At 25.8% G+C, this 23,681-nt stretch overlaps 3 protein-coding genes across 5 annotated transcripts; 2 read left to right on the plus strand and 1 right to left on the minus strand.

Moving 5' to 3' along the window:
• Nucleotides 1-2,828: 2,828 nt before the first annotated feature.
• Nucleotides 2,829-7,082, plus strand: LOC105367808 (probable cytosolic oligopeptidase A). Its single transcript, XM_011506616.1, has 9 exons — nucleotides 2,829-2,944; nucleotides 3,341-3,507; nucleotides 3,615-4,154; nucleotides 4,264-4,500; nucleotides 4,645-4,771; nucleotides 5,121-5,505; nucleotides 5,822-6,105; nucleotides 6,230-6,361; nucleotides 6,836-7,082. Exons 1-9 carry the CDS (start codon nucleotides 2,856-2,858, stop codon nucleotides 7,044-7,046), a joined length of 2,172 nt encoding a protein of 723 aa, XP_011504918.1. The 5' UTR covers nucleotides 2,829-2,855; the 3' UTR covers nucleotides 7,047-7,082.
• Nucleotides 7,083-7,827: 745 nt separating this feature from the next.
• Syx8 (syntaxin 8) lies at nucleotides 7,828-9,646 on the minus strand. The gene is made up of 5 exons (XM_011506617.1): nucleotides 9,544-9,646; nucleotides 9,273-9,467; nucleotides 8,629-8,888; nucleotides 8,261-8,353; nucleotides 7,828-8,169 (listed from the first exon to the last, which is right to left on the minus strand). The coding sequence occupies exons 1-5, from the start codon at nucleotides 9,576-9,578 to the stop codon at nucleotides 8,009-8,011; spliced, it is 744 nt and encodes a 247-aa protein (XP_011504919.1). The 5' UTR covers nucleotides 9,579-9,646; the 3' UTR covers nucleotides 7,828-8,008.
• A 1,348-nt stretch (nucleotides 9,647-10,994) lies between these two features.
• On the plus strand, nucleotides 10,995-23,219 carry Tmep (Transmembrane endosomal protein). Of its 3 annotated transcripts, none has more exons than XM_011506619.1 (6): nucleotides 10,995-11,457; nucleotides 13,525-13,677; nucleotides 13,888-14,532; nucleotides 15,841-16,082; nucleotides 16,803-16,887; nucleotides 22,881-23,219. In XM_011506619.1, the coding sequence occupies exons 2-6, from the start codon at nucleotides 13,536-13,538 to the stop codon at nucleotides 23,057-23,059; spliced, it is 1,293 nt and encodes a 430-aa protein (XP_011504921.1). In that variant the 5' UTR covers nucleotides 10,995-11,457; nucleotides 13,525-13,535; the 3' UTR covers nucleotides 23,060-23,219. The 3 variants fall into 3 exon arrangements, with proteins under 3 accessions (XP_011504921.1, XP_011504923.1, XP_011504922.1); XM_011506621.1 differs by lacking the exon at nucleotides 22,881-23,219 and adding an exon at nucleotides 19,191-19,475; XM_011506620.1 differs by lacking the exon at nucleotides 10,995-11,457 and adding an exon at nucleotides 11,694-11,866.
• Nucleotides 23,220-23,681: the final 462 nt, after the last annotated feature.

Consider the following 23,681-nt stretch of genomic DNA (forward strand, 5'->3'; position numbering starts at 1 on the left):
GGCGTGACTAGAAGAATTTTTCGAAATTAAGATTAATAAATTTAAATTCCCGTTCAATTCACGTTGAATGCGAGGCTTAACAAAATTGAAGCCTGTTAACTTGTATTTTGTCATCTGAAGAGTCTTCGCTTCTCTCAAAATCGGTAATCGTCCGTGACGTTCCATTGACAAATCACATTGTGTAGGAATGAAACTGTGATGAGTGGCAAGGATCACCTGCCACTCTGCTTGATCAGCCAGTTGCTATATAGATACAAAAATATATCTAAAATTTCAAATTTTTAATAATTGTGTGTAAACGTTAAAAATATACTTTAATTTTGTTATAATTATATTTGTGAAAATATATTTTTTCAAATGAAAAATAAATACTTCTAGAAAAACAAATATTTGTTTATTTATTAATATATGTAGGCTTGTTACTATTAATATATGTGTATGTTTGCTAAAATATTGGCCAAAAATAATACTCAATAAGACATGTCATTAAATATTGATTTTAATGAATATAATAAAATGAATAAAAATAGAGGTTACATTGGTTACATCTATAATTAAAATTAATCGTAAGTTCAGATACTGATTGTACATATATATATATATATTTCAGTTTTGATCATTATCATTACAATTTACTTTTGTAAATTTATTTTTATCACATTTTAAAATTGTAAATAAATGCTTATTAATCTCAATATATTATAATTATTCATCAATAATAATATTATATAATAAAATGTTGTCGATAATACATATTTTTAAGTAAAATAAAAATGTATTTCAACAAAATATTTATAAAGCAATTTTGCATAAATTATTTAAACTACTTTTTGATTCATATTTATACAAATAGAAAATCTTCAAAGAGTATTATATGCCAATTCACGTGCAAGACAGTAGTTTGTAAAAGAACTTTTGATAATGATCCCAATGTATATTATTATTAATCACTGAAGTGGATGTGGAATATATAAAGATCGATCTATTCTTCAATAGTAGCTTTTACTCCTTTTTGTAAGTATTCAACTTAAATGCAGTATAAGTATCGCTTACTGATGATTTATCAACCAACAGATTATACCGTTTAGACGGAAGCGACTATTTTCAGCAAAGCGATGTAGCAAACACCCCAAGACAGTTATTCTCTAACGCGAAGAATTATGTATTGGAGAAGTTTAATCGTTCTTTCGATATACACGATGTACACGCACTTTTTAAATAAAAATTAATAAGTTGGTGGTCGGTTATTGCAGCGTGACATAGTGTTCCAATAGCCATAACCGTGCGATGCATATTGTGTTTTATAGTGAACCATATTGAATCATTGAATCAAATTGACCCATTGAATTAAATATAACGCATTCTTAAATTGTGGCTAATTTAATTTTTTACTTTTTATGTCTAAGAGTTGATTTTTCTGTACACGAAATAAATAATTATTACAGTGTTCAATTGCATATGTTGAAATTAATGGAACCATAATACTTAAATTTTGATTACATTTCTCATAGGCATAATATCATTAGGACTTTTACATAGAATATTTATATTTGAGCTATATGTACATATTAATCTATGAAGTGTATTTCAATTACATTATTTATTTAGAAATATTATAAAGACTAAAAGTAAATAATTGTTGTTTCTTTTTTCTTTTTCTTTTTTTTGTTTTGTTTTTTTTTTGTTTTAATGCTTGCGTTATTATTTAATGTATCTTTTTTCCATTGAATCAGCGCTGATCAACAATAAATATTTGTCCTTTTCTCGATTCGCTATTAGATTTATAAAATTTTTCTTAAAGCAAATGTGATTTTCCGAATACAATTAAAAGATTTTTTATAAGATTAGTTTTATTGTAGCCGGCATTTCGAAATGCGGCTTATACAAAAGTTGCTTTGCCCTGCGAAAGTCTATTATCAGCTTCTTCATTAATATTAATAAATCAAATTGTTTATTGAGAAATGATTGGTAAGCAATCATTTATGTTTTGTAACGGATAATTAGATCACCTCTCATTGAAATTTTTAAATTAATTTTTATACACATTGAATGAAAAATTCAACAATAAAGGAGCTTTTGGAACCAGATGTTCACAATGAACATAAAAATGACGTTTATCACTGAAAAAGATTATAACAATTATTTAATGAATTTTTAAATAAATTTTCAAAATTCTCCAAATGCATAAGAAAAGACCGCCCTTTATAAACCTAAGCTATCATTTAATAATATGACTGAGGTATCTCTATCTTTTTATTTGCATTAGTTATAAATTGCAATTTTCATCATTTATGTTGCTAATATGGTTCATGATCTACCAATTATTGAAAGTTTCGAGGGTGTAAGTGCTTCGAGAAAAATAAAAATAATCCAAAAACTGTGATGGCTATAGTTTGTTGTATTAGGTGGGCGAAAAAATTTGATGTGCGGATTGTTAAAAGAGGCCCATTTTTGTTGCTGTAATACATAAACATAAAGCATATTTCATTAAAAATTTATTATGTAGAATTGTCATGAAAATTTGTAATATTTTAATTGAATAAAGGTTAGTTAAATGAATAAATACATTTTAATTTACTATTAAAAAAATGAAATTTTTTCTTATGCATTATTAACATTAATTGCGATGTAGTATTTTCATTGCTCTCCTGCAGCTTTTAAACATTGTATGTAATTATATATATTTATATTTTAGGGTATATTTTTGTGACGATTATAAACAAAGGAAATTTAATCGTGCGATTGAGTTTCTTAATGGCGCGGGGTGTTATTACGAATTTTTATATAAGAATGTTTTTAAATAGTTCAAAGATATAATTATTGCATAATAGTGCTTAATTCTTTAATTAATTACAATGTCAGCCCTAATTTGCTGGAAAAAAATTTTATCGTTGAAAAGTTTGACCAAATTGTCAAGGAAGGAAGCTTCTGGATATTATGTTTTGTAAGTAGTTGTTTAGGTTAAACTAGAATAATTTTCCTGTGCAGGCTATATACATGTGCTTATATTCCCTTGATTTATAAAATTAATTTAATTTTATTGCTTTGGTTTTTGAATTGATTAAATATTATAATAAATACATAATAGAAGTAAAAATATTTCTTATTATGGTAAATACTTTGTTGAAGAACAAAAGTTCTTATTTATTCTTATTGTTTTTTTTAATTATTCATTTTGTTAAGTTTTATACTTAATACCTATTAAGTTAAGCCATATATATATATATATATATAAGCTATAATATTAAAAAGAATTTGAAATAAGGTATAAATTAAGTCGTTTAATTAAATTGTTTCAAGTATTTTGTATTAATGATGTAACTATATATTTTCTATATAGAGTACCAGAAATTGGTGATGATTTGCCTGAGAAATATCCACTTTTGAAAGAAGAAACGATGCTTCCTGAGTTCAATGAAATAACAATAGAAAAATGTATTGCTGCTATTGCAAAGCAAACATTAGATTTTGAAAAAGGAATCAAACAAATTGATAAAGAATTAGAAGGTTTGAAGACAAATTTTAATAAAATTTAAGATATTAATTGGATGTAAACATAATACATTTGTTTTTAATAAAAAAATATAAAATGTGAATTTAATTTTGTTTTTTAGGATTAAAGAATGTAAATGTTTTTACTGACATATTTAATAAAATTGAAGCATTAGAAGGTCCATTAAAATTAACATGGGGTATTTCAAAGACTTTGTATTATGGACATGAAACATTAATACCAAACAGTTGTTATGCTAGTATTAACAAAAGAGCCCAAGCATCTCTTGTAAACAAGTATTTATCTAAAAATATTTTCAATGCACTAAAACAAGCAGAGAGAGATACGCGTAATTTAACAAACTTACAGCGACAAATGTTAAAAAAGTATATACTGGAATGTGAATTAGCTGGAACAGGGTTAAACGAAAATTTACAAAAGGCTTTATCAAACTACTTAAGATTGATTGATTTGAAAAAAGAAAAATATAATTCAAATGTCCAATTTGCAACATATACATTTAAGCATAAAATCAATGATCCATCGGTAATGCAAGAATTTCCAGTTGATTTTTTAAAGACTGTAGCTATTGATCCCTTAGAATATGAAGTTGGACCTTGGGTTATAACTTTACATCCCAAAATTTTAGAGACATTTTTAGGCAAGTATTTAAAATTATTTAAATATTTTTGATTCTACAAATTATATAAATTTTTTCTTTATATATAGTTTTGAAATTATAATTTTAAATATTTATATTTTGATTATAGCATATTGTCCAAATTCTTTGTTACGGTGGAATGTTTGGCAAGCTAATAATTTAAGATGCTCGGCATTTGGTGATCAAAATGTACAAAATCATAAATTAATATATGACATATTAAATAATAAAAATTTATTAGCACAATCCTTAGGTTTCAAAAATTATATAGAAATGAGTATGCCCACCAAGATGGTTGGTAACATAAAAAATCTGAAAAATTTTTTGGATAGTTCATTAGCAGCAGGTATATAAAAATTTTCTTTAATTTAGTTTAGTTTAGTTCCATCAGTATTAAAATTAAGATGAATGATTAAAATATCATAAATTTTATTGAACATGTAGTTTTTAAATAAAATTGTGTATTTATATTCCTATTTTTTTTTTTTAGCATTTCCTCATCAAGAGAGAGAAATAGCAGAGTTACAGGATTTTGCTTGTAAAGAAGGTTTTAAAGGTAAACTTGAACAGTGGGACATACCTTATTGGATGAGAAAACAAAAACTAGCTTTATATAAGTAAGTTAAATTGTCATATACATTTTTATAAATCATTAACTGTTATCATGTATCATGAGTTCAAGGACTAAATCATTTTCTATAGTCCATTAATATACTGTACATTTAATTACTAATTGAATTCTTGCAATTTCACCTTTTTTTTCTAACAGTATTATGGCTAAATTAAAAAATTTAACAAGTACAAATTAGTTTTATAGTCAGAGATTATAAATTTTATATTATATATAGATTTAAAATAATTACTTTTGGGATATTGGAATTGATTTTAATATTTATATAATATACATGAGCATCATTAATAATTTTAAATGTATTTTAAATTGACACATGTTTTTATAAATTACAGTTATAATGAAGAGACCTTAACCAAATACTTTCCTCTAACAAGAGTGATTATCAATACATTTCGTTTAATAAGAGAGCTTTTTAATGTAGAGATAATTGAACGTCAAAAAGTTCAAGGATGGAATAATAATGTACACTTTTTCGACGTGTTTGATCCTGAAATATCCATGTCTAAGCCTGTGGGCAGTTTTTATTTAGATCCGCTTATTCCAGATGATGAAGATGCATTATATAGAAACATGAATTCAGTATTACTTATAAATAACAGAAGTGATATATGTGGACTGAAACCTCTTTCTTCTCTTATATTAACTTTAAAATATCCTAACAGTCCAGAGGACAATATTTATATGAGTTTTGATGATGTGAGACAATTTATTGCTAATGTAAGTATGATTTTTCATTTTCATCAATAAGACGATGCATTATTAATATAACGAATATTGAAAGAATATATGTAGAATAATGAACTTAAATTAGGTTTCATTAAATTTATTTCTTTATATGTAATAAAAGAATTTAATTAAATTACAAAATATATTGATTTCATTGAAACTGTATTTATTTCTGCCTATATAAAGTTGGCCTCTTGTTCCATGCTTTTAAAAGTATATCTTAGTGCATAAAGATTTTTTTTTAATTTTTAAATAATTTAAATATAAATACGATTTATTATAAGTATATCTCTTTCTCGCTATGTAGATGGGTATTCTATTGCAACAGTTACTAACAAAAGTGGAGCATATAGATTTGGCTGGATTGTCATTTGTTGAATGGGATGCAGTTAATGTAACCAAACATGTAATGGAAAATTGGGCATACGATCCACAATTTCTTAAAAGAATTACTTACAATCCAGAAACTAATGGGCCACTCGATGATGCCACAATACAAAAAATAATTGATTCACGTTACCACATGCCTGGTTATCATTTATGCCAGGAACTCTATTTATCCTCTTTAGATATTGAATTATATTCGAATGAGTAAGTTGTTTTAAATTGAGTATTACGTTGTTGTTTTTACATTTTTAAACTTAATTATAATTAAATTTTTTTTATAGTACAATATTTATTAAGATTAATTATTCTATACAATTTTTAATTTCAGTTTAAAATCTTGGGAAAATATTGTAAATCAAATGTGGCAGAAACATTTTGTTGTACCGCATTTTAAGAAAGACTCTTATGTATGTTCTTGGACTAAGCTATTCATTGAACAGAATGGTTCTTCCTACTATTGGTAAGTTAAAAATATTAGTATTAATTTAATGTATTAAAAAGAAAAAGTTGTAACACTATAAAATATATTAATAGAAAATTTAATATATTTTTATATGCATATAATACAGTATGTATAATAATGATTATTATAAATTAATCAATTAAAAAAAAACCTTCTAAATTTATAGATTTATTGAACGATGTTCTTTTATTTTAAGAGCTAAATTATTTATTAATACAATAGTATTATATGAAAAAGGATATTTTAACTAAGAATTTTTACTAAATAAATTTGATGTAACACATGTGCGCATATATATGACTCTGTGTATATACATTTAAAATTAAAATTTTTTGTACATATATGCCACAAATTTTCTAATTAGTTTAATTTGCAAATATATATTGAAAATACTATTTTTAAATTTTATTACTAAAATTTTTCTAAATAAAAATATACTCCGCACCATTTTTTAATAATAAATGTTTTTAGTGACTTGTGGTCAAAAATGATAGCTGCAGATGTGTATAGTGCTTTTGAAGAATGCAGAGATGACCCAAAGATGGAGCAAATGACCTATAAGCGTTTTAAGGACACATATTTCTCTCTTGGCGGTAGTGTTAGTGCACAAGAAGTATTTCGCCGATTTCGAGGCAGGGATCCGAACTACGATGTCTTTTATAAAAGCATGAAACTCAAATAATATAAATGAAGTTGTAGAAAAAAATAGATCAAATTTAAATACTAACATGCTTAGTTAACACGTTCATTAAAAAAAAACTATTATGTCTATTAGTTTCCATACACTTAAGGTATTCACATAAATATTAATTGAGTTTGATCTTTTTTTATATATATTAAAAATCCCAATGATCACGAATGTTTTTAGTGCAAATATCGTTTACACATTGATACATAAACGAAGTAATAGCTACTAAATATATATCCTAGATATGAACATTTTTGGTACTGTTGCATTTATAATAAAATAATGAAATTATGCATAAAAATAATTTGTAAAAAAATTTGCTAAATAGTGTCAATAAATAAGCTATATGGCATCATTTAATTTACCTAATATTATAATTTGTAAATATACAACAAATGGTAATTTAAAAGTTTTTAAAAAAATATTTCATTACTATTCTTATTATAATTTTTTATTTTATATAAAAGATATTCTGATATGAGAATTATATTTTTTATATTACATCATGAAATATACTTTTGCAATTCTCTATCAGAAAAATATTGTAAAAAGAATTTTTTATTTTTTCATTTTTAATTACTGTTTACAAAATATTTTATTTTACCTCTTAACCCAAGGATTGAGCTATTTTTTAACAAAATTATTTTATAAAATTCAATTAAAACAATAATATACATTATGTTTTTTGCTAAATAGATAAATGATTATTTTATATATGATTTTTTGTCCACTACCATACTATGGTTGATTTTAATATCGAGACAAAGATATATATAATTTTTTAACAATAATATTTATATTTACAAAATGTGTCTCTCGAAAGCTATCATCACAGATAAACACAGTACATTATAAAATGTATAAAAAGTCATAAATGTACTGTAAATATGGTGAACATTTCTATATATATATATATATATATATATATATATATATATAAATTGATATTATAATTATCACACCAAAGCACAGACAATAATACTAATAAATAATAAAATAATAATCAGCCAATAACCCCATACTTTATCTTTTTGTCCAATTACTCTAACAGTGTGGGTTTCGTTAATGAGATGTTGATCCATTTTATCCATATGATCTGCTAAATCTTCTATTATTTCTATAAAAAATATAATGCAAAATAAATCAATCTTAGAATTTATTGTATTTTTTAACAACAATTAAGCATGGTAAGAAAAAAATGTATTTACCATTATGATTATCTACTTCATTATGTATAGTCCGAGCAATTTGTTTTTGTCTGGAAATTATTTTTGATAATTGTTCCAGGCCTTCTTCTTGTTCTAAAAATTTTCGTTAGTTATAAAGAGTTTTAACTATAATGCTTTTATTTTAATTTTAAGTTCTTAAGTTCTTAGTTAAACAATCTTAAACTGAAAATTAGTATATTTAATTAACTGAATTGTAATTAGTAATTCAATATTTACAAATTAATAGGATTAAATAAAAATTAAAATATATTAAAATACAGTTATTTATTGTAAAATATATAACAATTAATTTTGTCGATAATTATACGTATAATCATTATTTTAAAATTAATAATATCAAGACTTACGTTCAAGTAGTTGCTGATTTTGATGCTCAAGGTCAGCTACATTTACATTGCCAGTATTTGGTTGATCAACTTCATCATCGTCTATACCCCAACTTGTAGAACCTCCATCAGCAAAAACAGAGGAAGATGTTAGTTCCAAGAGCTGTGATCGCCACAATGCCATTTCTTTTGTTTTTGATTCATATAATTGCTGAAGTTGAATATCCTTACTTTGCAGCTGCTCTATTTGTCTTGTCCGACGTTCAGCTTCCTCGGCTGTTCTATATATTTTTAATACTTAAGGAAAACAAAAGATCGAGAGTGATAACTCAATTGAATTAATATTGTCATACGTCCTATTATTTTATAAGATTAGCTAAATTTTACAATCTTTTAGGCTGCTGTCTTTAATTATTTTTCACTTCACTTTAACATTGTTTCATTATAAAATATAATAATTTGTTTATTTATTTCAGTAGATTTTTAATTTTAATGATTATAACCATTGATCATTTTAAAGTATTATACTATAAAAGTCTTATGAAATGCTTAATTATAGATATTTTCGTAATGAAAATGTCTATGAAAATTTTTTTTTTTTGATTAACAAAGTGATTTATATATTATATATAAAAAATATATAAAAGTTAGAATTGCAAGGATACATGGTATGTTGTCTGTTAGCTTCAATAACTTTGCTTTTCAGTTCTTGCACTTGATTATTATACTGCTTTAATCTCATTCGTATATTTGCAGAAAGGTTGGCAAAGGTCTGAGATGTTTTTGGTTCTTGATCTCTTAGCGTTAGTAGTTCCATTATCTCTCTGAATAAATTATCACAAGTCTCATATTCGATAAGCCTATAGGGTGTTATGTACATATAAATATAATCAACGAATGTTTTAATAAATAAACAAAATTTATTTTTCACATTACCATGGATCACTGCCATCGATATAAATAAGTGCCATATTCGCTTCGCTTCAAAAACTATTGATAACGAGCATTCACTCAGATAAGGTATTGTTTATGAAAGAGCTTTGGATCTTTGGAATAGTATCCAAAGAAAGTACTATTGATACTTTTTGAATTACCATTTACATTTTACGATTGATAATAAAATAAGATATGTGGTATCTAATACTTTAATAGATAGAGAAATTAAATTTGTGTCTTCACTGTTTCTCTTACAAGTGTTTTCTATGCGCTTATAATGCGTATATAAAATATTTTTAAAGCGTACTTATTTTATCATTGAGAAGTATACGTTGAATTATTCTATGTTATAAAACTAAGAAAGGAGGTAAACAATCTTCCCAAGTGAAACGAATTATATAGATGTATTTCATCTGCTAAGTATTATTTCTACTTAAATAAAAAAGCAAGTACACCAAGTATCAATATGTACATATAAATATAAATTTCTATATATATATATATATATATAAATATGCATATGTTGAGCGAGTGTGTTTATGACTTATTTATAAAATACATAGCAGACGCATTAGTTTGGCAGTACTGTTAATTCTATAATGCTAATGATGACAGAGATGGCGGAATATCTAATGAAATTGGAATTTCGCGCGTAAAAATTAAAAGGTATTTTTAATTCATACGTCTTAAATTGTTCACTTTATGCATAAACATACTAGTATATTACATTTTTCCATTAATATCCATTAAATTAATGCAAATATAAATTATATCTCTATAATAATCTTTATAAGTAATACGTTTAAAGTTTCGAGTGGTTTATTATTGGCATTTCAATGTTTAAATTGACATCCAATGGATTCGCATATAAGTGATCGACGCGAACGATGTTTTATTTTTTAAAAGGAATATTTTAAAAATTTTGCTCGAAACGCATAATATATTTGTCGGTGTATCGAATTTGTAGCGATATCGAGGGTAAGTTTTAAGAGACATTGAAAAAGGCTACTCTCTTAATTATCCGATAAATTAATTTATTAGTTCAATATGAGCTATGTAATAAATTTAATTTGTTTTTCAATATTTCAAGTACTGTCTATTATGTCGGATTTAAATAGTCTGTTTTTTAAAGATAAATCTAATTAAATGCTTGAAAAATAGCCAATATGCGAATGTTACCGTCATTATCTGTAATATGACCGTCTATGACTGAAATTATCTCCTCGTTAAGTGCGCACGCGCTCGGCACACATAATCTTAACTTTACGGACTCCACTAAATATAGAGCTAATCAGGATAGGAAATGAGAATGGCCGGCGGATAGGCGGAGAGGGGGTAGGCAAAAAATATAGACTGGAATCAAGTATGGGAGAGCCACGAGGGAGGGAGGGAGAGAGAGAGAGAGAGAGAGAGAGAGAGAGAGAATCGCATTCGTTTTCCGTTCAGTTGAGTCGTACGCGAGAGACAAGGAGGAACGTCAACATTTACGTCAAAACCTGGTTTTCTCATACAATAGTACAATACAGTTTTACGACGATTTATGTTTCCCACGTCAGTACGACGAGTCGAGTGAGTAGTGACGTGAAGCATAAAGAGAAGGATTTGAGTCGCATGTGTGCGACATTTGTGAATCGTGTGAGGTGCGAATAAAGAGTAGAAGAGCGCGTCCTTTTAATTCGTTATCGTCTGCACGGTGAGTGTCCCGTTCAAGAGACGCGGATGTCTGCGATGTTGCGTAAAATACCGCCTTCGTCGCGGAACGTCGGATGAAAGAGAACTAACGGGCCTGAGGCTGAAGATCGCCAAAAGTAGTGCTTTCCTCAACGAAGAAGGCGCCTTACCTCCAGGAAACCGAACGTGGAAGATTTTAGGCACGTAAAACGACCTTCGGGCATTTCCAATAGTCGACGACAGGTGAGCCTTGTTTTTTTTTTACCCTCTTTTTCCCTTTCGTAATTTACATAGCCGCGGACTCTTCCGTCCCTTTCATTTGTCTCTCGAGACGTTGGCCGCTAGAGAGGAAAAAAAAGAAGGAATTTTCGTGACTCGGTCGACGAAGATCGAGTGAAAACGGCGTAAGAGTGCGAGCGAGACGAGATACGAGATACGGTGTAAAAAGAGAGTGGATTCCGTAACGTTTTGTGCCTTTTACATTTACGCGTGCGGCATGAATCTCTCGAGGAGCATCGTTCGTTTTATTTATCTCGTGTACTTGATATGAAATGTTACGATTCACGCGTAAATAGCGACCGAGGTTATCTCTAAGGATGTACTACTGTGCAATGAATGGTCGATGGTCATTTCTTTGCACGCGCGACACCGTGTGTGTACATGCATATTGATTATCGTGACTGCATGCTTCTTTATTATTATTATTATTATTATTATTATTATTTTTTTCATATATATATATATATATATATTTTTTTTTTTTTATATATATACTTTATAAGACTGCTGCTTAATCGCGTGGAGCAGCAGTTCGTTATGTTTGTGTGTGAAAGCGATATTTAAATTTTAACGATTTTCTCATATTTTGGAGTCTTGAAGGGTGCCAAATTTCTCGAATATTTATTCTTCGAAGTTATTTTCTCAGTGACAGCTGTTTAATTATAGTTATAAGAGTTTTTAATGATACTTGAGTTTTGTTGATTTCACAATAATGTTTTGTATTTGATGACTGAAACTCACTGGAGATTAGCTGTCAGTTATATGTACTGATTAATTAATGAATATAAGTAGCAAGAATTTTTCCGTGTAATTTATTTACAGTTGCAAATTAAGTAAAATTTTAACAATGTATCATTGTTTGATTTTATTATCCATAATGTCTTTATTTTTCCATATCTAACGATTTTATTTAAATCAATGAAACTACAACGGGATAATTAGAAGATTTAACAAATTATTTTTCTAATAAATCGAATTATTATAAATTATTATTTTTTAGAAATTCAGTGTCGGAACTGTTTTCTAAGTAATACTAGCTTGGAAGGTTTATTTCAATAAATTTTCTAAAAACTATGCTATATTTTACTATAACTGTATAATGTACTGATACATTGTCTTTCAAAATACCTTGTTATCTTAAGTTAAGACTTATTCTTCTTATTCAAAATTATCGTCTATTTGACTAATTTTTGTTATTCTTTCGGTTTTTATATTTTATTATTTATATTTTTATTATTCGAGTCTGTAAATTTAAGGAATATCTATTTATGTGTTTATCTATTTTGTATTGTAATTTTTTATAATAAATTCAAAACATCCTATTAATTTCTTCGACTAGTGATCTAATTAATTAAGTTGACAAATATGTTATTAATAAAATTTATCTTTTTAATTATTCTAATTATTATATTTTCAATTTTTTATGGAGATTTGTTTATTTTAATATGATTATATTAACATTTTTCAATTTATTACTATTATTATTATTATTATTATTATTATTATTATTATTATTATTATTATTATATTAAATTTTATTATCAAGATTTATGAATTCTCGATTTTTATTTATTATGTTATAATTAATGAATTAAACAAATGAAAAATTAAATTAAATTACACATTCCACATTTTTATAGGCTTTATTTATATTTTATATTTATCATATTTAGTATTATAATTTTAAGTATATTTTTTATTCTTTTATCGTTCATTTCATAATCGTATTAATTATATATTGTTGTTAAAAAAAATTTATTTATTTATAACGGCCATATCATAAATTTATAAAAATTATTTTTGGCTTATTATAAGTTTGTATTTATTAGAAAGTATAAAATGCTTTTTTTACTTAAGACCATGTTTTATAAACAATTACGAAGTAAAATAAATGTAGCTTACTTTCATAAATATTATCATTCATGTATTATCTGAATTACGGTACTTTTATTTTATGTTGTTCTTGCTTGATTATGTTGGTATTTCATTAATTTTATTGTTTGATAACAGATAAAATTCTTTAATTTATAGCTTGAGAAGAAATGACTAGTGAAGTACCAGTGGATCCTGCATCTGTTTCTTCATTAATTAATATCACTACAATGGGAAATATACCACATGTCATTGTCGATGATTCTAAGGAAGAAGTGACACCTATATTTCTCCAAACGCAAGCAGCAAAAGGTATGCTTGGCTATTTTATGATAAATTATACATTTCTTAAAATGCATGTAATTAAATGAGCCATTGAATTGTAAGGAATGACGAAATTATAATAAATTTCTAATTGTTTACTGATAAGTAATAGGTTAAATTAAAATAACATTGTGGTAATTACATTATTAATTTCTGAAGAAATTTCTGAATTTCTAAAAATGAATTTTATTATGACAGGTATTGCAGGTGCCTTTGTATGGGTTGCTCTATTTATTAGCTGTCAACAGATTTATCAACACTTAAGGTGGTACACAAATACTGCCGAGCAACGATGGATAGTAAGGATACTGTTTATAGTGCCCATATATGCAACATATTCTTGGATATCTCTTTTATTCTTTAATAATGAGAGCTACTATGTGTATTTCTTTACGGTGCGTGACTGTTATGAAGCATTTGTCATTTATAATTTTTTATCATTGTGCTATGAATATCTGGGCGGTGAAGGTAATATCATGTCAGAAATAAGAGGGAAGCCCATACGTTCAAGCTGCATTTATGGAACTTATTGTTTGGCTGGAAAGACCTACACCATCGGCTTCTTAAGATTCTGCAAGCAAGCCACATTGCAATTTTGTTTGGTTAAACCATTGATGGCATTTGTCATTATATTTTTGCAAGCCTTTGGACACTATAGAGATGGCGATTGGTCTCCTGATGGTGGATACGTTTATATAACGTGCATTTACAACATCAGCGTCACTTTGGCGCTATATGGACTGTTTTTATTTTACTTTGCTACAAAAGATCTTCTTACTCCATTTGATCCAGTTCTCAAGTTCTGTACCGTTAAGAGTGTTATTTTCCTGTCCTTTTGGCAAGGTATGAATAGATTAATATTTTTAGCTTATATATTTAAAGCATTACTACAAATAATTAACGATAAAGATTATATATAAATGATTATTTTTTATATTAGATTACCCATAAGTGAATAAAATTAAAGATAATGAAAATAATATCAACTACTATCTATGATGTTCATTTGACTGATTTACTAATAAAATAATTAATAAACACATTTTGGTGTTTATATATATCCGATAAATTTATAGGATTTATTTCTAAATATACTGTTTTTTAAATCATATATTAAAATTATTTATCATAAAAAACGAACTTGAAAGAAATTTAATTAATTTTATTAAATTTCATTCATTACAAATTTGAAATATAAATATCTAATTTTGATAAATAATTTAAATATTTATTAAATTAGTTATAATGTGGTTTGTAGTTTAAGCATACACAATTTTAATATATATATATATATATATATATATATATATATACACATATATATATTTTTTTTTTTTTTGTTAAATAATACTCATTTAAAATACGCTTTAAGAAAGTAATAATTATAAAAAATTGGAATTGAAGTTATAAAAAAGTTATAATTTTATAAATTTGAAAATTTACAAAAAAGCATTATATGAAGGAAATTTGTATTCCTTCTTTGCTTGATGGAAATAATCTCTAAAATACTTTTGACGTTTATTTTTAAGTTATCTTAGTCGGTTGATTTTCAGGCTATTGAATTATACTTTAACGCTCATGCAGAATTAAAATTATATAGCGAGAAATACTGTTGTTAAAATATTCCTGTACAGTGTTCAAATAATTTTGTGTTTGTTTTTGCTAAGTACTATATTTCATACAAGAATACAATAAATGAAGAATATAATTTTATAAATTTTTTTTTCGATTGCATTTTAAACCTTTTCATCTTTAAATGAAAATTATGTATTATTAGTTTAAATTTATATATGTGTATATATACACATACATATTGGACATTGCGGACACATACCTGAGGGGTATGAAGATGGGAGGGGGAAGCTCTAATATAGACATATTTAAAGAATATAAACATATGCAATTCAGCGTGTAGCGTGTACTTTTTATTTGTTGTTTTTGTAAACAGTGTGTTAAAATCAAGAGATTTAAAATTATTTATCTACTAAATAATAACAAGCAACAATAATCTTACTATCAATAATAATGTAATGGTTATGAAATTACTGTAAAACGCTGTAGACTTTAAGATAATACGGCTAAAGATATAAAAAGCATTAACGCACGCTTTCGCATCCGAATCTAATGAATCGACCGTTGGGACGTTCTCAGGTGTTTTACTAGCTGTTCTGGAGAAGGCGAACGTGATCTCACCGGTGATTAATAGCCGGGGCCAGTCGACGAGTGCGGGCACAGTGTCCGCCGGCTATCAAAACTTCCTGATCTGCATCGAGATGCTGTTCGCTGCAATAGCATTGCGTTACGCCTTTCCTTATCAAGTTTATTCGGCTGGCTGTACGACAGATTCTCGGGGCCGAAGTGTCACCATGCAGAGCATCAGTAGCAGTCTTAAGGTAATGAATTCAGGAATAAGTAGCGACGGCTGCTTTGGGGTTTGGATTTTTTTCGCTTTCCCCAACGCTCTCTCTCTCTCTCTCTCTCTCTACACTCCGAAGTATGGATTATGCTTTCATAATTCAGACACTCGACAACTTCATTTATTTACAATTAAAATTTAATGTTTATAATTATGTAGATCATTTTTCATCATTTGCCTTTACGTTACTTAGTTGTTATTTTCGTTCTTTCTTTACTTTCGATGAGTTAAAAATGATTTTAAGTACCATCCTCAAATTTCGTCTCATGTTTGTTGTACCGTATTCTTGTAAATTTTTATTGCAAAATAAATTTAACATCAACAATATTAGTTGTAAGTTAGCTGTTTCTCTTATAAATTATAATTTTAACGATCACAGTTGCACTACTTTTGAATAAATATTTATATTTATGTAGATTTATAATCACATTATATATTGTTATAAAAATTTAATTTTCCAAAAGTTAATCTTCAATTCCTATTAATACTAAATTTTGTTACAGTCAGATTCTTTGTAGCGAAATTTTCTATATATTTACTTCGATTAATAACAAACATTGAATTATGAGTAGCTTAATTGATTAAAAAACTGTTAATAGTGTAAATAAATTCTCATTAATGTCAATGTGTTCTATATATTTCTATATTTATTTACTTTAGCTTTAGTGCTTAGCGATTGCTATTGATTTTTTTTTAGGAAACTATGAATCCTAAAGATATTATGACCGACGCTATTCACAATTTTCACCCACAATACCAACAGTATACACAGTACAGTTCTGGTAAGTGTTCTTATTTATTTTGTTCTACTGTTTTCCAATTTAATATTAAAGTTCAGAATAACATTCAATAGCATTCAAGAACAATAGATTTGTTTAGAAAGTTTTTTTAAAATCTGTAAGTGAAATTGAAAATCTCGATAATTAATAATTAAGTAGAATCTTCTCATTTCATGTGATGAAACAAGTATTGAAATCATTAAGTTAAATAAATTGAATCACCTTTTTAAAGATTAATAATATTGACAGATGTATTGTTAAAATTCATGTATTTTACAGATTTTTATGTATTTTAAGTGCATGTGCTGTAGTATACGTTTAATTGCATTACTTTGACGATCATAGAAATAGTTTTTTTTTTAGAAATAATTTTCCAAAATGTTATAAATATTTTATGATATATAATTAAAAATATTAATTTACGAGGTATAAAGAATATTATGTTATTTTGAAAATTTTTTCAATAATTTTTACCTTGTATGATCGTAAAAGTAATTTTTTTTGTTATATATTTATTGCTTGATTTTATAAGAGTATTTACAAGCGTTAGTATGTTCCTTTTTTTATGCTGAATATGATTGAGCGCGTTTATTTTTAATGTAATATATGCAATAAGTTGTATAAAAATATGCATTAATATTGTAGAAAATATTTTTTATTTCCATTAACTTTTAATTTCTTTATTGTGGTACATTAATTTTTTGCTCGACTTTAAATAGCTTTTTTGTACTGTAAATATATGTATAATACTCACTTAATTTAACTTATTCACGCCTTTGGTAATTTTGCATGCAGTCATTTATTATTTCCTAATCGAAGATGATAATTTTATTAATGACTCACATACTAAAACACAATTATATTGAATATTGCACCAATGACAATCGAAATTGTAATTCCGAAATTTAAGATGTTCGTGCCCTTGAAAAAAATGTACACATTTTCATTTGTTAAATCATAAAGATTAAGACATTCTATTATTTTATTTATTTTTGGCGTAATGGATTGTCAGCTAAAAAAATATTTTCCTTTTAAAAATTATAAAAACGGAAAACATTTTCATATATAATTAGTTGATTAAACTTAATAATAATTTTACTGCTAAACATGCATCCTTATAATAAACGATACAAACATTAATTAAAGTGTAATAATTCATACTCTTAGTTCTTACTCATGATTAATAATTTATTAATTTTATTCAAATGTTCGGCTTCTAAAAAATTCGTACTTATTGTATTAGTTGAATTTTAATTGCCTTAAATTTTAATTAAATTGAAATATTACGGTTAAAAACTAATTAAATTTACATTTAATATTTGAAAACTAAACCTTGTCGGAAAAAAAAATATATATATATATATAATACAAATGGATTATTAAAAAGTAATTAATTATAGATATTACGTTCTCTACATTTATACAGTTATTAATTAATATTGAATTACATTGTGAAATTTCATTAACGCAATTATATGATATTTGAAAAGCATTTAATACTATGTTTATGTTTTTTTATATTTAAATTTTAATTTATTTAATTTATATTTATATTTATATTCATCGCGATATATAATGGCCTATTCAATTCTGAATTTATTTCTTATTTTGTAATTAGATTATTTATTAAAATATTATAATTTGTAAAACCAAAAACTAAACATGAAATGGTATTAATTTGTATATTTTGATCAATTCCATTACATGATAGAAAAAATTGGAAAAAATATAAATTAAAAAATTATCCGTGCTATTAACAAAATTGAACTTATCCGTATTTTTTAAGTCAAGCATTAGTTTAATTAAGAACTTCTAGTCATTAATATAGTTATTATGTTTAAAGTACTGTTTCACTATACACATATAATTTTGAACGTTAACAAGCTTACGTAATATTAAAAAATCTTACAAGTTGTATAAGCTTTATATATAATATTAAAAGTTATATAATACATATTTACACGAACAAAAAAAAAAAACATCATGTATAGTTTAAAGGAGGAGGGGAAGGCTAAAATTTTAGTAAATTTATATAGTAAAATAAAACTAATATATTAATATAATTCGATTAAAATAATTGATGATTCATTAAATTTGCTTTATATTTCATATGGTTAGAATTTTTAATCCTTTACGTCAAAAATAAACGTTTATGTATAATCACAATAATATTAAAGAATTGAATTTAAAACTTACAATAAGCGCTAAGAAGAGAAAATATAAAGATTTTTAAATGGAAATAAAAAGAAAAGGAAAATCGAAAAGGGTGGCTGTTGTGAAGGTGCATATTTTTGGTATTTTTTCAGACGTCAATACCAACTTGCCGTACGAAAAGCTGTGAGTGTACACTCGAGGGCGTTTTTGAATATATTTTTCTTTCAACGCACGTCGGACCTCTTTGGACGTTGTCAAGGAGCATTAAAAGAACAAACTAACTCAGAGATTTACAAATGAAAAAAGACACTAAATGAGAGACTTTTTGCAGTTCAATTGGGCACGACGTCAACGACGAAACGTTTTGATATTACACGCGCGCGCGCGCGCCCGCGCACGTACATATATTTTAGCGTATTTTCGAAATTATACTTTACAGACAAATTTATATATATATATATATATATATATATATATATATGTGCGTGCGTGCGTGTGTGTGTGCGTGTGCGTGTGCGTGTGCGTGTGCGTGCGTGCGTATGCGTGTGGGTGTGTATAAATGAATTGTTCGCGCAGCGACAAGTCGAAATGAGATTTTTTTCCTAAGGAAATTCACTTTCTTAAATGCAGGGTACAATTTTCAATTTATGTTTTTGGAATCGGTCACGATTTACTTAATAAAATATTGAAGTTATAAAGTATCAAATAAGACATGCATTTTAAGAGAATGCATAACAAGAATTATTTAAGAGTAAAATTTTTTGTTGTAAGAAACGTTTTTCTACGTTCATATACGTATAATAAATATTGAATGTGTAGTTAATTCCTTTTTATCTTGTTATTGTGTATAGCTTAAAAACATATGTCTATTATTTAATTATAAATTAAATAATCCTTTTTTATGTTACATGTCAAATTAATTCTAAGTAATTCAATAATAATCTGTAGTTGTAGTTGTAATATACGAATTAATAATAATACAAATTAAAAATAACGTTTGTATTAAAATTATCTTAAAACAAAAAGGAGTATTATTAAATTTTTAATATTTGATTAATTTATACTGTGAATTTTTCCCTAACGAGCCTTATTAGCGTGTATAATAATAGTTCTAAGTACATAATACTATTTACGTACTTAATTGATAAAATAGAATAAATCAAATAAACAAAATCATTCAAACTTAAAACAAGTGAAAAGGCACTAAGTATTGTGTGTACATTGTATGAAGCTTTCTAATACACGCAGTGTCGAAAATAAAAAAAAATATTTAAAAACGAGATCAAAGCTTTCATTAATAATTCCAAATTATCCAAAAATATTAATTAAAACGTGCTCACTGAATAACTAATTATCAATTATTTAATTAGTTTTATTAATAAGTAATATTTCTTTAATTATTAATTATTAACTTATTAGCATGCAGTGTATTTACTTAAAAGTCATCGAATGCAATGAACAATAAAATAAAATTGTTCAGGTTAATGTTCCCTGCACGATACATTTCCAGCTTAAATTTGTAACATGTCCCTCTATTCTGCTATTATTTGCGGGTAAAATTATTTAAATTATTTATTTGGATAATTGTGATTGAAATATGCACCAAATAACTGATTAAATAGTTCTCAATAATTCTTTTTATCAAAATATTTTCTTTTTCTTTTTTAATCTTTCTTAATAAAATCTTTTTTAATAAAAATACTTTATTATATATGTATATATAAAAGGGATACATTTTTCTAAAATAAAATTTACAATAATATTGTATTGCAAAATTATATATTGCAAAATTTATAAGATTTTTGTTAATAAATGTTTTGACATATAAGATTTTAGTAGTGAGTAGTTTAGTAGTGAAAATGTAACGTTCATGTATAAATTATTTTAATATCTTAATATTGTTTTTATTTAAAATAATAAATTATTTAAAGAGTGCCTTTTATTAGTACCTCTTAAAAAACCATTGTTTATATGAAGGTAAAAAGTAATGAACTGTCGAAAGATAATCAATCGAGATTTAATTTATTAAAATATTTTTTAAATTACGGTTAACTCCTAGAAAACGGTAAATTTAGTTTAATTATAAAAACTTATAATATTTTAGCAGTTTTAGTCAAAATTATTTTAAATATTTTATAAAAATTCTATAAACGATTCTTACAGATTATGTGAGTAAATATTTTCGTATTATATCAGTACTTATTTAAGCATTTCAATCAAATTATCTTTTACGATAAAATATACGTCTTTAATTAAAAATATTAAAACGGAAGCATTTTTTTCCGCATTTGCATGAAGCATTTGAATATTCAGAGGCATTATGCAGAATGGAATGTGTTTGTAATGAAACGCAATTCATAATCATTAATTTTTCTATATTTTAGAATCATAAGCCACATTATTTGTAAATATACATTTGTATATTCATCTTCATTGTTTTTTGTTTTTGTTTTTTTTTTTTTTTTTGTTTTTTTAAATATGTATGAAGAGAAAAAGTACGGAAGCAGTGCTTTGTGAAGTCGTGTATGAGATAGCGATATTAAAGGGTTTTATGATGATATATTTGACGACACGCAACATATTTTAGCCCATTTATTTTGAATGTTAGAATTAAGTATTTTATAATACATTTTGGTATTGAATTGAAAAGTATTTAATATCATATATTGTGTAATGTATTTAGCAAAGTATTTACAAGTATTATATAAAGTATATAATAATATAATTTTATTACGAAATAGCCGTGCCTTAATATTGTGAACGTGTATTTTTGTTAATTTAAGGCGTTTTATCCTGTCGTTGTAATAATAAGTATAATTTAATTAGAAATAAATTATGTTATATATTCTTGATGAATGGGTTAATTTAACGGAGTTATTGTATTGGAAGTTGACACTAAAAATATCACTAATATTGCACGTTATATGAAAATTATAATGTAGGTATAGTAGTGTTAAATATTTTTGCTTTGACGTATTTTAATTGTTTAATAATAGCGAATAATATAATTTTCATAATTAATGAAATATATGTCAAAGCACTACTTCTGATTTGTCATTGTATACGTAGAGTATTATTTATTGTCGGTATGGCCTATGTCACATATGTTACGAAAGGTGATTGACAGTGAAATAGTATAAAGACAAGACAATAAATAATATACCAAGATTATGCATGCTTATAAATTAAAAAAAAAAAAAAAAAAGGAAAAAGAAAAAAAGAGCCAGATTAATAAAAGAATAAAAGAATTAAATAAAAAAATAATAATTGAATTTACTTTGAAATAATTGTTTGATTTTTAATTTGTAGATTTGATCGTTTATTTTCAAATTTTATTCAAATTGACATTGCATAAAATTTTTTAAAGTACATATTCGACATTTGAATTGATACGATTTAAAGAGAAAATTGAGATAAAAATCTATGTTAGAAGTTAATTTTACAAATTAACAGTTCGACTAATTAGTTATAAAAAGCGAACGATATCAATAATCATGATAGATTTATGTTTAAGACAAGTGTCATAGTGACTGATCGATAAATCGAATTCCATTTCATCAAACACAATAAAATAACATGGTTTTGCGTATGAGGTCGAATAACTAATAATAGATTCATAATTTTTAAGTGATGATAAGGATTGTTTGACAATAAGTATTAAGATGTCTGCTAAAAGTCGCGTATCAATAATGCAAACATCATAAGTGGAATAATACAGACAGAATGATTTTATGTCCTTACACTGCACTCTCTTATCGAGTAAATGGAAAAAAAAATATATTAACAAACACTCATAAAAGGAGCCAAATCAACTCTGTATCTCGTAAAAATCTCCTCTGTAGGAGGCGGTGCTAAAAGCCAACGAGGCATGCGGGTCTCCAGTTTCGATCCGGACGATCCGCAAAATATGCCAGTGCCACCGCCGCAGCGTCGCAACGTGTCACATCAGCGCGTCGCTACCATATCCCAGAACTACAACGAGAAGACGATGTTATTGAGCAGCGACGACGAGTTCCAGTAGACGCAGTCGACGTGTTAACGGAAACCTTTAATGAGCATTGCGTGAAGGTAGAGTAGTTTGTTTGACGAGCCTTTAAAAACGAGCACGCGACGCGTGTACAAGAGAACTCCTGTCCAAGGAGACGATTTTGTTTTTTAGCATTGAGGCTTTGTAATTGCACTGGTGAATAAGAATAATATTTTGAATGTTTATGATATATAAATTTTGTATTTTTATTTGAAATTTTTGCAGGTTACGTATGTCATCGTTATATACGATTGATGTATCGATGAGAAATTCACTGCACGAGAAATTGCCTTAAATTGCCTTTTAGTACAAAACTACAATATTGTGTAAAATTTCAATTAAATCGATTAGAGTTTTCTATAACATAATTATTTTTAAATTATAATATTTGTTTTGAAAGATAAAGAGAAAAAAAACTAATGGTCAATTTTTTTTTGCCGTAAATATGCTCAAATCGGTATTTAATTAAGGCTATAAAATAGTGAATTTTGCGACTAATGTAATCGCTTTTTTTATCAAGACAATTCTAAATCTATACAGTTATAATATTTTTTTTTAATTTTATGATTAAACGATTGATTGATTATACATATGCTTTGAGAAAATTTTATATAAT

The sequence above is a fragment of the Ceratosolen solmsi genome, unplaced genomic scaffold (genome assembly GCF_000503995.2).
Source record: "Ceratosolen solmsi marchali unplaced genomic scaffold, CerSol_1.0 scaffold6, whole genome shotgun sequence".
In the NCBI taxonomy this organism is placed as follows: Eukaryota; Metazoa; Arthropoda; class Insecta; order Hymenoptera; family Agaonidae; genus Ceratosolen; species Ceratosolen solmsi.